The following is a 15551-nucleotide window of genomic DNA, read 5'->3' as shown; positions in this document are numbered from 1 at the left end:
CACCTTAAAGAATAATTCATACACTCTGTAAGAAGTAAGCTTCTCAGTGTTCTTGAATTTCCTAAGATATTACCTTTTTCTCAGTTCTTTGAAGTTCCATGATTTTATGAGTCTTCGTTGTCTTCTCAGCTTTCTTAACTTGTCACGTTTTTCAAGTGTTTGCAATTGTCTGCATGTTTCACTTTGCGCGTCCATTTTCCTACTTTTTCCCCCGTTTCACATCTACTACTACTTTCATTCTCTTCGCATTGCTGATGCCCCATTTCCTATTTTCATTTTCCTAGCTTCCTTAATTTTCCGTTTCTTCTCCTCCATTCCCACTTTTTACTTTTCTTCGTTCCCTACGTATCCATTCGTAACTTGTCCTGTCCGTCCAATCCTCCAAACCTTTCGAAAGTTGCCAAACTCTTCTACTTCTTCAACTCTCGTTCCTTCGCTTTAATCCTACATTTTACAATTGGAACGAGAATAATTCACAGTTCAAAGGATTATCGAAGATTTAGAAATATTATTTTTATTGGCAGTGCACAACCCTTCGCCACGATAATTCGCAATGAAACCCCGTGTTAGATATATTTTGCACAGTTTATTCGAATATTTACATGCAAACGCAGGCGTAAAAAATCGATACAATTTTATGGACGCTTTCCTATAAAATTAAACACGAAGAAAAATCATTTACATACAATCACGCTTCCTATCTGATCCAGTAGTCCGGTGCATGACTCTGCAAGACAATTTTGTCAAGCTTTCCATGGATAAAATATAACACCACGATGACATAGAGTCGCGTATGAATTATACCACCCGTTATTTCCATGTACACGACACGCTTTTCGCTCCAACAATGACTAACACGCGCATATATATGCATATACACAGACACATTCTTTTCAATTACATTCTGATCGCACAGATCCAAGCGAATCTATAATTAATTCGAACGGAAGGTTGTCGATCGATAGGGGTGTCATTAAGCTTCGCCACAGTTCATCGTCGTTAATTAGCTAATTAATTGAGTCTTCACATTCAGAGATCAAACTACAACGAAGCTCTTTATAGTCTACGTAACAATGAATGCCTTGAACGCATGAAGTTTTCGTGAGTTCCTAATGCCGACAAGATGGAATGCAAAGTTTCCTAAAATTTCTTATGGTTTAACAACGATCGTCGAGTAATTTCGAAAGCTCTCTTCTAACACACCGAAGCATAATTTTGAAAATTACGGTTTCTTCTCCACGAGATGAACGTTTGTCGGATCATTCCGTAAGTAATGTCGTTCTTTAACTTATGCGGTGAAGTTACAAGGCGAATGTGCTGTTTTAATTTAAACACAGTTGTTGGAGAAGATTGCAAAGAATACCGAATTAAAATCGAAGTTTGTTTTATCGCGATAACGTTTAGTCGCATGCAGCGGAAACAACATTAGATTACTCAGAGAATTTGGAAGACCGGTGATTTAAAAGGGGAAATTTATTTCATCGTGACAAAAGATAAATTCATTTATTCCAAAAATACTTTAAAGCGTGCAAATGCATCAGAGGATTAACTTTAATTCGGTTATATGTAACGTAATTGAATATTTTACATGGAGATTATTTCAGTTTTCCAGAAGACGAGTTAAAACGTCACTGAAAACGATCGACGATATTATTCGCGAATGAAGTATCAAAACCGAGATGTTCCCATATTTCAGCGGATTAAAATTACATTACTCGTGGAATGATGTTATGCCTGAACGTATGATGAAAACTGTACTGTAGGAATCTTCGTATCCATTAGCTAGGATCTAGAACGACGAGAAATTAAAATGACGAAAATTTCAATTACTACATTATGATACAATTTGCTAAAGTATATTCTATAGATCAACCGCGATTAAATTACGTAGAGAATTCACGTACAGTACTTTACGGTTAATTAGCGATTCTTTTTCCCATTGGTTGAAAATCAGTGAAGATTTTCAGTCGATAGCTAATACACTTAAGTTGAATCTACAATTATCGATGTAATACCGGGACTGTGTGAAGATTTTTTACAGCGCATCTGTATATTTTTTTTTTTAAATTACTCCGTATAGTATATTCTTTATAGAATTTTATGCGATTGCTGAGAAAATTCGAAGCCTCTGCGACGATATAGATTATTTGTATACTTACAACATATATGCTTATATATGTACAGCTATGTAGTAGACAAATCAAATTACATCGTCTTGATGAACGATATTCTGGAAAGAATTTACCCTGCAAACTTCACGAACGTGTTTAGTTCCCATCTGTTTCATTCGTAGTCACGATAATTTAAAAACTAGTGTTCGTCATGAGAGAAAGTTCTTTTGATCAATTTGCGAATTTACTTGGAATATTAGAAGTTTAACAGACTTCACTACACCACTTCTACCGCTTCGCTATGACAATCCCAAATCAGAAATGTTCGTCTAAAAACAGCTGAAACAGATAATCTTCTCTGGTACGTTTACACAATTCATAAACGACTGAAAAATTCTATACATCCAATTAGTCAATAATGTAAACACGTAAACAGATACGAATGATGATGTTTATGCGATTTTTGCAAACATCTGTCCACTTTGCAACAAAAAACTTGCCAGTCTACCTGTATAAAACTTTCAATTAAACCTCTCGACCGAAGAGACAAGCAAACGACAATTAATCAATATCCAATTTCGAGGTTTTCATGAACGAGGCTTGCCAATAGAATTTACGGAATCTCTGATACGAGCAACCTTTGCATCTAAAGAAATATATCGGTCATTTCTCAAAGAAAGATTCTAGTAAAAATCCAACGCGAAAGCCTCGACCATTTCGTTGAATAATTTTTTCAAAACGAATATCACATGCGACGAATTCCTATCTAAACTCTCTCTCTCTCTCTCTCATAGCAATTCTCAGCATCTGTACACTTGAGCAATGCGACGATTCGCGAAATAATCGCGAAAAAATCGCCGAATATGGTTTTGAAATTCGCACATGAGTCTTTGAAAATAATAAACGTGAATAGCAACGTCTTCCTCGGTTAGGAACTATTGGAAAACACTTTACTTCTTCTGGATTTCTTCGTGGCCTGTTCTGTGGTGCTTCTTTGGTTGGTTTTACCTGTGGAAGAGCTGCCTCGACGTGGGCCGGGCACGGCGAAATAATCAGGTCCATCTGAAAGCAAATGGGACGCAGAGGGACGAGTATTAGAGAGAAAATCCGTTGCTCGCGGAATTTCGAAGTCTCTCGTGATCCTTCGATCCACCAAGCTCCGAAAAATCTACTATGCTTCTTCTTAAGATTTACGGTCAAAGGATTATGGGTTCTTCCAATGGAAAAGTATCGAATGGGACTTGATCGAGATTTTTTCTTTGGAATCTTGTTTCATCCTTGGGATTTTCGATGGAGCTAATACAATCGATGGATTATCAAGCATGGATTGTGAATTCTTTTAGCTTTACTTTTGGAACCTTGGACGATTCGAGGAAATTTTCATGGAATTAAAATGTACGTGTATCGAAGATGGATTATGGATTCTTGTAATGGAAAGATCGATCCAAATTTTTCTTTTGCGTTTTTGAACGATCCTCGGAATTTTTTATACGATTAGGATAAAAACTTAGTTAACTGTTATTTGGATTAAATTACGAACTTCAACTAAACTATGAAAATCAACTGCATTAAGTTAGATGGCGATGCGGAGATCACGAAGGCTATGTTAGTTTTGCTTTAAAAGGGACAAAATGAGGCCGAGTTTAGCAACGATCAACTGAAAACAAGCTCGCATGCTGCAACCAAAATTTGAGAAATGGATTAAAGAGAAGAAAGCATAGAAAAGAACGTGAGATAATTTAGTTGATGAGAACGTCGATGAATCAGAATTGCTCGAGAAGTGGGAACAACGTCGGTTCATGAGAGACTGATGTAAACATCGTCGATCGATAAATTCTTCAGACCTTCTGCGAGAAATTTTGTTTCAAATTCTCGTACGTGATTACATTATCATTGATCAAACTTATAAAAATTAAGCAAAAATAAAGCTTTACGTATGTAAAATAAAATTTTAAATCTGATTTTTATTAAATCTACTTTATATAATTATAATAAAATCCAAAAAGAAATTCATGTTTGATACAATAAAATTTTATATTCATATTGAATTCTATTAAATTTATATTGAATTATAAATTTTATTCGTTCATATACAACATTTATTCGTCGTAATAATGTAACACGTAATTCTTTTCAAATTTTTCTCCAACATAACATTGGAAACAAAAGATTCGGATTATTAAATAGAGAAGACAGAACCGACGAAATTCTTCCATCCCTTTCCAACCCTCTGCCTTCGATTCTTAATTAAAGCGTCTAATAATCAGCGAGATGCATTTAAACATCGCGAAAACGTCGTTCATTGAACTGTTCGATTTACCTAGAGGGAATCGTGCTTCTAGCCAGAGTTTCATCGTAATTATACGATATTTCGGATGCTCGTGGACAACGATGTTTGCCAAGTTGTTTATCATGGACGTATCACGGCCGGACTACGGGGTGGTTGTCGGTCGAGTTTCGATACTTTGAATCCCCGAACGAGTTTCGTGTCCACCTGAATCACGCGTTTAAAACAGATTGATATTTTCTTGCACGAATAGCGCGTAATGAAATTTTGCCTCAGGAATCCACTAAAAAATGGCGCGTTGATCGTTAATCACGGTTAAATCTGTAATTTCTTAATTTCTTTTTACCACAAGAGATCGTTATTTGTTAGTTCCATTAGAAAAAAAAAAGAATATGTTCGAGGGAAACGTAAAGATCGAATGTAGCTGTTTCTTCGTTTTTTACTGTTTGTTAGTTAACAAATAAAACAGGAAAGCTTTAAGAGAGAAGATTGAATTTAATTCTGTACTTTTTATCAAAGGGAAATACTCTTTGTATCCGTTATTCTCTTGCTGTTTATTAAAAGGTGTCATTGTCTATTAGTTTCATTAGGAGAAAGCATACACCTTGTGGGGTGAACGTAAATTTTTCCCTCGTTCCTCATAAGAGAGGAAATTAATTATCAGTTTCATAAGAAAGAGGAAACGCCAAAAGTGAAAATAAAAATCGAATTCTTTCTCTGTATCATTCATCAAAGGAGAAGATTGTTTGTTAATTTTACCTGAGAAAAAACCTCTTGCCATTTCACAAAAAATTCTATTCCATGATTAACATGCCTGATGGAATAATAAAGTTTAATTTTCAACGTTTTGTAAACCGAACTGAACTAGTTGTTTAACGAATAAGAAAAATCAAAGTGATGTTAAGCACCAAGGACGTGTTTATCGTGCTTAATGGCTGGAACGTGGAGAATGTCCGATCGCGTTACGACATGCGAAAAACCGGAACGACGATTTTGTTCAATCATGTACAAGCAATTCCCTCGGAAACCAATTCACTTTTGGGCGTCCTTCTAATTTCCCGAATTCGTAAATCTTCGGTTCGGGGTCGAACACGCGTAAAATTATTTTACGGTTCGCGCAAACCACGACTGTTCGGTGTTTCGCCAAAATTCACGAGCAGTTGGCCACTCGTGTATTGAATTTTACAAGCTTATCGAAAGCAGTATGAAAGCACGATAGGTAACCAAGCTTCCCAAGTGAATAAAAATGATTAGGTCGAATTATTGAATTTTGACAGGGAAAGTTCGGCAATTTGAAGATTCAAAGATATTTGTAATTTTGTAGAAACGTACAGTGGCTGGCGTAAACATTCCAACACTTACGACAAACCTTATGAATTTCATTATATTTATATATGTTGCAACACAACGATATTAATCGCATACAGATGAGGTGGTTGATCGAACGGATTCTTCCCTTCGTTGCCCAGCGATATTCCCACTAGCGCCACACAGCATCTACACAAGTCACACTCATTACTGCATAGAGAGTGGGGCTCAAAATCTTTTCAGGGGCCATGGGTCACTAAGTCAGTCAGTCTGAGAATAACTAGCCAACTGTCAACATTCCATAACACTCACTTATATGTGCTGTAATTTTTGTTTAATAAATATCACATAATATTATTTCAATATAAACATTGTGTCTTCCACAGATTATTAATCTTAATTTCGAGATTAAATTCTAACAATATATTTCACGCGTTATACGAAACTTTCAGAAATTTCAAGCTCGTATCATCGTTATTACATTGGCAAAATTAAAAATCTGAGCTTTCCTTTCGTATCATTCGCTGGAACAAAAATTGGCTTTGTTGCTAGTGTCGCTAATACTACCAAAAATATTTGTCTTGTTTTCCTGAAGCCTTTTTCTCATCTGGTTCTTATACCTACATTGTATTTTCATAGTATCACATTTTTTATATCATTTCAATTTTAATACACGTACCTGGGCCTAATTAATCAGTAATGACAACAGCACGCAAGTACTTTTCACAGCCGCTGTACGTTTCTACAGTTTCACATGTGACATATTTGTGGTTCTTCAGATTTCGATCGTGTTTTTAATAGTACGTCGTGCTTTGTACATTTCGCGAACATTCCAGTTCACTTTCAGTTCCAGGTGAACCTGAAACTGTCTTGGAATATTCACGAAGCGTTGGAAGAAAACGCAACGTCCTACTGAAAACACTTTCGCAAGTCTAAGAACCACAAGTCTGAAATGTAAAAAAAGTTTGAAATATCTTTGAATGTTCGAGTTGCCGGACTTGCCTCGTTAATTAGAAGAAAAGGACTCGCTCTTTCTGGAGTAATTTTTTCTAATCGGCGTATCGATCAAGCGAAACATTTGGGTAGAAAAGTACAGACCATTCGCGGAACAGAATCACAGCCTGACGACCAGGGTAAACGTCTTTCGAGCCTGGAATCACGCGATTAAGCGTAGATAGTTATAGTTTTCGAAAGATCTACCGCTTCAGAGTATCATACATATTAATCCAAAACAATCTGAAATTTAACAGTGATGTTTAAACAGTGTTTTTTTTTTTTCGAGCAAACCTGTCGCTTCTTCCACGTCACGTAAAAGAGCCGAAGAAAGAAGAGAAGAAAAGAACGCCGGAATGTGTGTGCACATTCGGACACTGCATCGGACCTGCGATGGTCGTACCTGATACTGGTCGTCCTGGTCTGGCTGAGGCTTGGATGCCGTCTTACAGGCGCTCTGTATCCTCTTCTGCACCAACAGATCCACCATCCGCCGCAGGCCGCCGATAGGAAACTCTCTCTGAAGTGTTTTGACATAAATCCGTATACGATCGGATTTATGCAACTGAAACACAATGTGCTTAGAATGAAATATCCGGCAACTATTGTAGCATAATATAGTAGCTGAAAAGTGGATGAACTTTATCCTATTAACCGGGAAATACGAGTTAAGTCCATGATGTTTGGCTAATAGTTTCGTTATGTGTTTAGACATGTAAAATTGATCTGGAATTATTATCGAAATATGCTTTACTATTTATTTGTAATTTTATAGTTATAGAAGTGTTATGGTCAAACCTATTTAACAGATTAATACGATAAATGAATATACAATAAGTCGGCAATTTAACGAGAATAAAAATCTGTGTGGTTGGTGAAAAAAATGAGCGAACATTTATGCGTGCAAAGTTTCAATAGGATTTAGAGAATATATAAGTAGATTAGAGCGCGTGAGGTCAGACAGTTTGACTGCGCGTGAAAGGATTATGTTTTATGGATGCGTTAGCTCTCAAAATTTAAATGAAATGAAATTAAATTATAATCGCGTTAAGTAATATTCTGATACAATGGAATTTATTTCAAAATCCAGTTTTATTTTTATGACATATTCTTTCATTACTTACATTTCCCTATATTTCATATTTTTTTATTCGTCCCATCATCCGTTTCGATGGAAATCTGATTTTCACTTTAGTCAGGTCCTCATAATAAATTGCTGCGACTACTATTAACAATTTTTAAGCAAATAAATAAATAAATAACGATAGGCGAACAACGAAGAGTTTAATTAGAGAAGAATGCTTCTGCATCGAAATTGACAAAATAGAGATTCGTCCGATCGAATAACTTAAAAAGTGTAATTTGTCATCGCTAATATTACTTAGCGTTTAAAGCGTCTTTTTTTCGTAGTAACGATGGCAAGTAACGAAGAAGTGTGTCAGGAGATTACAGATCGTTACTTGGTGTTAATGTAACAGGAGAGGTAATTTTCTTGCGGCATGGATCGTTACACACGCGAATTATTATGTTAACGAAGAGTTATTACGTCAAGAACAACGATTGCATCTGGACAATGACGATTAACTAAACGGGACACATTGCCACTCAGAAACGAAAATTGACAAGGAAGGATATTAGTTAAATTTTTTTATTATTTATTGCTCTCGCAATAACTCTTGGAGCAACATGTGATATTGAATAGCAATCGAACGATACTTTTCGTAATTAAATCAGCATTATTGCAGCTGAAAGGCTTGACATCGCTTGTTTGATGAAAAACGAGCATGGAAATTTTAATGAAAAATGCGAATGTACGTTGGAGATTTAAAACTAATCTGACTAAAATCGTTGTTGTTGAAAGCTGTCTTTGCTATTAATTGTCAGTTTTTCAATTACAGAAATTATGTGATTAAATGACAACTTTTGTTCGACAGATTAATGGAATAATATATTTTCAATTACTAGGGAATTACAGAGGTGAAACGTGATAATCATTGGAGACATACGAATGAAACAAAAGGGCAGTGAAAAATAGTTACTTGCAAATATAATATCCTAATAAGGATAAAACATAGAGAACTACATACATTATTTCTTAATTGCTTTCCATTCATAAGCTGTGAATGTTAGAAGCGATTCCAAACTGTTTAGCGACGGTATATCTTTCTTTGTCTTCGTAATTCCTAGAGTGAAAGAAATATAATACCATTTCATCTTCTTCAAATATTTAATCTTGCTACGATCTTTCATTTTTTATATATTTTAATCTTCTTCCCATTTTACCAAATGACGAAGATTCATAAAGTTTTAGGAAGATATCCAACATAAAATTAAAACCAGGAACCATACGTACCATTGGTCTTATTTAATATTTCCTTTAAAATTCGTGAAGGGTAGAAAAATATAATTGGTTCGAGAATAACCGAAAGAAGCAAACAAGCTTTATCGTATTCAAAGTTACTCGACTCGTAACAATTTATATGTTTCTTAAAAGGTAAAATGAAAGAATCGTAGGAAATGCATTTAATCGCTCTCGAAACTTGTTCCCAGCGAACTGCCGCTTAGTCATTCAAGGGTTTAATCCACCTTCCGTCTGTGAAAATAGACGAGGAAACACAAACACTTCTACACGCGTCTCTAATCATCTGTGTTAACTCAACGACGAAATTAAACAAAGCAGGTTAAGAAGTTACTCGAGTGCAACGAGTAGAAGCGTCGGTAAGCTGTTTTCTTTAACAGGCTAATTTAATGAATGCAAAAGAGCAACGTACCGATGTCTAGTAAAGTGTATAGTCTTGTCCACATACCTGTTAAAATAAGCCATCAGCTGAAAAGCTGTGTTGAGGTGTTTGTACGTGCCAACTTTTATGCGTGGCAAATATCCGTAGGAGGTGAGCATGTTGTCCACGAGAATCGGACCCCAGCAAATGACAAACAGCACGACCACGGCGACCAACATTTTCACCACCTATCAACATAATTTTGTTATTTGGATGCGACAGGCTGTTCTGTTCCTTTTGACAATACAGTGTGGCGGATCGGTATCAACCTCCCCGGCGATCCGCTGGTACCAACCGCCAACACCAGAGGGCTACGACGACAACGAGTCTGTCTAACTCGCTAGCGGTCGAATATACAAACAATTGATACAAATAGCGCACCTAGCGAGACTTCCTCTACGTCTAAGGCAGGGACTACCGGGCATAGCCTTACTGATGAGTCCATCGGTAGTCCCGGGACGAAACGCAAACTCACTTTTCATCCGCCACAACAGTAACTCAAATAATACGAAAGGCTACAAGGTGAAAAATATGATAAATAGACTACTGATCTTGATATGGAAAATTTGGAAGTTCAAAAATGCGAAGTATTTAGTGGATAAGACAAATCTACGTTTAAATTATGTTCAGAAGTGAATATAAATTTGCACAAATATCCGCGCTCCAACGACGAAGTTGATACACTGTCAGTCAATTCTACATTAAAATGACCATTTCATTTAATTTCCAGATTAAATACACGTTTTATCATACTCTTGAATGTTTACAACATACAGACTTTCTCTGAGAATATCTGAAAATGAAAGAGTTGAGGAATAAACATATCGGTCTGCACTGTTTGTAGAACCAGGAAAGTAATAACTTTTGGGTAATTACTGTTTTATCCTTTCTCTCCTTTTTCTTCCTGTTCGATCGAGTCACGATTCGAAGCGAACTCGCTCTTTCAAAAGTTACCAGTTCGTCCTACATTCGGACCCTTTTAGCCGTCACTTAAGATAAACGCGGGTTACCCACTTTGGATGAATTTTATTTCTCCGTCGAGGTAACTTCCACAATCGATACGGCTTCTTGCCAATTGTTTTCGACCATCTTCCAATCGGGCGATCAAAATCTTACAAACTTAGTGTGAATTAATCGAAGTCGATCGAGGACAGAGAGAATCACGTTCTCATTAAATTTAATCGAATTCTCCGTTTACACACTTTTCTGTTCGCTCCTTTCGTGCATTCGAAATTAGATAGATCTAGCGAGTAGCGAGCTGCGACTAAGAAAATGGTATTGTAATCTATAATAATCCTGGTATTGTAATCCTTTTTGTGGCAACCTGTTACCAGGGATCTCTCGCGCAAAAATCTGCTACAGTAATATCGATGAATTGACAAATCGAAATTTTATATCACACAGAATGATCGAGTGACTGATAATTTGTAAAATTTAATTTCTTTTACTAGCGAAATTACTGTTACGGGAAGGGACTTCACTAACGATGTTAATTTGATAGCGCAGGAGAACGTGGATTATTTTCTTACTAAACGCAGCTCGTAATAATTCGATAAAAGAAATTATCGAATTTCGAGAAACCAAGCGAAATGCGACGTCGTTAGCATGAACGGAACGTTTATTCCATTCCGATTTGGCCCGAAAGCGCTGTTTGAGATGCATAATAATTACCATTTGAATCAGAGTGTCAGCGGTTTGCATATGCAAATTGCCTTTTATGAAACGAATGGAGAATATCGGACTTTTATGAGCGAGACAAACTTCTTGAATGATAGTTTAATTTCGCGTCGAGACTCCATAAATCTTATGGTTATGATTACTTTCGATTCAAGAACATTAACGACGTTAAATAAATTAAATAGATTCTCGAAATTTCGTAAGAATCTTATTTTAAAACTCTCGTCGCGTTTTCTCGAAATCATCCTTTTTAACCTAAAGTCACGAGGAATAGATGGTTACATAAGGTACATATTCGATATTTCCGACATCCTAAAGAAATATTCTGACTCTTGTTTCGCATGAATCTTTCAACGGAAGAATACTTTTTCAGAAGAATTTGACGAACGTTTACTTAATATTCTACGAATTCCTATCTTCATTCTTCGGAATAATCTTATCAAGTTCTCTAGTCGAGTGAAGATCTTTACGAGTGGATGCTTCAAGCGGATAAATATACATAGATTGGATACGATATTCGACAACAAACGTTTCCATAAATCCGATGCTCAATTACAAATCCTACCTGTCTTATCGTTCGAGATTCCTCTTCGGTCTGGCCATCCTCTCTCTGGGCACGACGACTATTTCTTACGCTCTGCCTCTGTGTCATTGGTATGGATTCCACATCGACGTTTGTCGGATTCAGTCTGTAACATTCGGGAAAGGAAAAAAGAAAGAACAAAAGAAGTTGGTGATTACAGTAGAATGCGCGATATATTCCACTTCTATAAATTGTTGCTCGCAGAAAGCATCTTCTCCAGCGGAAAACATCTCCCTTTGCTAAATTTCTCCCTTTCACACGTTCGAGGCATCTTTTACTTGCAAACTATTTTATTTCACTCTTTTGCTAGTGCAATTCCTTTAACCACGATCTTCCTGGCGACACAAAGGTGCTTCGTAACCAGGGAAACGTAGATCGTGCGTGTCTCTACGACCGTTCCGCAACTCAGAATTACCATACCATTCAAGCGTGGCTCTAACGTCGAATCACGAGACCGATAAACCGACACGTATAAACGTAATTCTCCGATAGACACTAAGATACCAGACGGCAAATCGAATCGTGTCGTATCTGCAATAATCGCTGTACTGCAGACACAATACGTATTCAAGATAACTTTAAAGAGGATATCGCGAATTCTAGTGGAAGCATTCACAGTTAATGACTTTAACGTTAAGCGAATGATTAACAGAATCGCAGAAGTCGTTGAAACGAAAGAAATTGCAGTGTGAAAGAGGAGAAAATACAAATACAAATTTATTTTCTCATGTACTTTTTTCCTTACAGAATTGCAAATTCCGGATATAATAAACAGGTTGACAGGCCAATAAACAGTTGGTAATTTATTAAAGTGGAATTCCGTTTATACGAATTACTTCTATTTATCTAAACTCTATTCGTCGGAATGACATTTTACGCAGCTCTCAATTAAAATAGAATTCTCCTTTTATACGAACTCCGTTTATTTGGACGAAATTTTAGTTGTGTAGCGTGTGATTAAAATGAAATCCTGCAGGCTGAGTCCACTTATTTGAACGTAAATTCATATCATGTTTTATAATGAAACTTACTAGATTTGTAATAACATTGTTTTCGATAATACAAATTGCGTTGTCAAAAACGTAAAACAAAATTACCTTTTGGCGTTCACGCGAACATTTTGTTTCCACGTGTTTCTAACGAGCTCGATGGATAAAGTACGATGAACAACGACGAATTCACAGCGTTTCGATCCATAAAAGAATACCGTGTCATAAATTCCGATCGAAAACTAGGACTGGCAATGCAACTTCTCGATAGATTAAACGTTGAATCGAGCTGGCAATTTTGTGGAACGAAACAATAGGGTTACTTTGCACTGCAGCTGAACTTTCAAAAGTGGAAACTTCCCAAAGAAATTTTTTCAATTTCTCTTACGCTTGTTCGGGTCTTTTATTTAATCGTGAAGCTATTTTCATAAAAATTCTCTCACTGACATAATTGAAAATGCTCTGCAACATTTTCTGAATCATTATTATATTCAGCTCTTTTTATACAATTTTTAATTACATCGAAACTTTCTACATGATAATTAAATCGTTTCATTACGGTCTGCTTTCGAATATTTCTGCTGCATATAATCAGGATTTTATATTCCATTGTGATAGACATATTAATATGCTGAACTTAACAATGACTCCTTTCTTTGGGGCTCGAGAAAAGATAAACGTTAATCGATGCAGAATTTTTGTCTCGAAGATATAGAACGAAGAGAAATTATCATGCGAATTATCTATTCATAAAACTCTGCATAGTGAATAAACTATCGAGCAATTATTTCAAGAAAATAATATTTTAACCGGAGTATATTTAAACGCTGAAACAATAGAAACATTCAAAGGTTATTCATACCTCTCATTGACATTTTTTCTTTTTTTTTTTTTATTTAATATTTCACATTCACAATTTGTCCAATTTGGATATTTGCTTTAGAATTTTTTAGCTGTTTGATTATCATGTGGGTACCCAGCGGGATACCATCTTCGTGTTTGTTAGGTTATATCCTTTATGAGATCTGCTGGGTGTTTCCATTTTAGTCTCATTGACATTTAAAAATCAAAATACGAGATTGCAAGTGATTCATAGCATCTTCCTATTAAAAACTGTTCCAACAAGCAATGTATTATATAATGAAAGAGCGAAATTCTTTTTCAATGTTGTTTTCTAAGGCGTAACAGTGGTGCGTCGATATTTCGGAATCAGAAAACTTTCACGATGTTACTCTGCAAAGTGTATTTGCTTTTCTACCGCGGAGAAAATATGTGACAACTGGCACTGACGTGTATACAAACTTACAGCTGCTTTTAGGCATTCAACAGATAAATTGATACACGAAATACATAAAACAGTATGCAGATGAAAAATAGAATGGAGAAAGCTATTACAGAGTCGATCAATTTTTCAATGAATTTATACAAAATTTTCATTCGTACTCGTGTTCGCGTTTGTTTTATATTGAATGTTCATCGATGTTCATAAAAAGAACTGATAAAAAATGACAAGTATAAAATTTCAAGGTCACATGATCATTAATCAATCCATTCCATCGTATTTTTGAATAATTGTACAAATATTTCACTATATAAAAATGTAGATAAATATTTACAATTTTATTTTACGTTCCTGATTATACACGTTTCTACGTGGCTGATTTTTAAATGAAGTAAATCAAAATACGAAGCTAAATGCGAATAAATCAAAAAAAAGCTGACTGTGGATTTTAATGCAAGCAAATAAATCTGATGGAAAACGAATGAAAAATAAATACGAGAAAAGTAGTCTGGACATATTTGTTAAAAAATTCTAATGTATAATAAAGAGAGAATAAAGATAAAGACTCTCTAGGTTCCGGAATAAACCTAGCGAAGAATTACATACTGGATGAATCGTAAAACGTTACTAATTTACAAAGCTAAATATATGAACCCGAGAAAGGAAAACTTATTTCGATCATGAATCACTGAATCCGAAAGTGACAGTGAATATATAATAGAACACCACAGATTAGCATTACAAAGTCAGGAATCAATCGGAGATTTCAATTTTCGATGCGTTCCATTATGAAATATGTAATAAAAGTCAGCATCGATAACGGATCGCACTGTCAGCGAATATTACGTGAATCCTAATCGGTCATCTTTGGCGGAAACGGATTCATAGAAATGCAAATCTTGAAAACTATATTTCATAAGAAGGGATGAATTTTATTAAAATCTATCGCGCTGTTCTATCGTTCTTTCCTTTTTTCTTTTTTTTTTTTTTTCTTTTTCATCAATGTGAATAAAACGTCTGAATACCGAAATACACGACTATAGTGTTATGCTATTATAAAATGACATGCAATTGGACCATTCTATGGAACAAAAATATTATGATTTTTTTATCGAATAAATGGAAAATTTAGTTAGAAACTCACGTGCGACGAGATGTCAGGTGATATCGACGTTTCATAACTCGCCAAATCTCCCAACAAATAGCCGTGTAACAATAGCCCATTACGGTCAGGGGTAACACCAGAACCAGGACCAACATATAAACCTCGTGTGCACGCCACAAAAGTCCAAATTCCGAATCGCGTACGCACCAGTAAGCAATCACCCTCAGTCCAACCTCCTTATGCGTCTGAAACAGAATTTTACATCGAGTTTTAGTCTTATCTGAACTTGTCGGGGGGACGAACAGTTTATATAGTAATCGGAGTTCACATAATAGGAGATTACCCATTTTCCTCATTACCTGGTATACTTCAGTTCAGGTAATAGGAAATCACGTTTAGATAAGCGAAATCAAGCAGCAAAAATTCAGTCAATCGG

The 15551-nt window shown here is 35.7% G+C and overlaps 1 protein-coding gene across 9 annotated transcripts in view; it reads right to left on the bottom strand.

The window, feature by feature from the left end:
• Nucleotides 1–566: 566 nt before the first annotated feature.
• Nucleotides 567–15551, bottom strand: part of LOC126873093 (QRFP-like peptide receptor) — an 82469-nt gene continuing 67484 nt past the window's right edge. For 2 of the 9 annotated variants that reach the window (XM_050633610.1, XM_050633617.1), the window contains 6 exons: nucleotides 15155–15360; nucleotides 11722–11845; nucleotides 9507–9667; nucleotides 7103–7264; nucleotides 6805–6856; nucleotides 567–3173 (listed from right to left, as the gene is read on the bottom strand). In XM_050633610.1, the coding sequence (XP_050489567.1) occupies nucleotides 2874–3173; nucleotides 6805–6856; nucleotides 7103–7264; nucleotides 9507–9667; nucleotides 11722–11845; nucleotides 15155–15360 (1005 nt within the window). In that variant the 3' untranslated portion in view covers nucleotides 567–2873. Of the gene's footprint in view, nucleotides 3174–4431; nucleotides 4606–6804; nucleotides 6943–6993; nucleotides 7265–8786; nucleotides 8883–9506; nucleotides 9668–11721; nucleotides 11846–15154; nucleotides 15361–15551 lie in introns of those variants that run through there. The other 7 variants (XM_050633613.1, XM_050633611.1, XM_050633614.1 and 4 more) reach the window with 7 other exon arrangements.

Source organism: Bombus huntii, chromosome 14, assembly GCF_024542735.1.
Source record: "Bombus huntii isolate Logan2020A chromosome 14, iyBomHunt1.1, whole genome shotgun sequence".
In the NCBI taxonomy this organism is placed as follows: domain Eukaryota; kingdom Metazoa; phylum Arthropoda; class Insecta; order Hymenoptera; family Apidae; genus Bombus; species Bombus huntii.
Note: the sequence above shows the minus strand (reverse complement) of the source record. Positions and strands in the feature narration are given on the sequence as shown.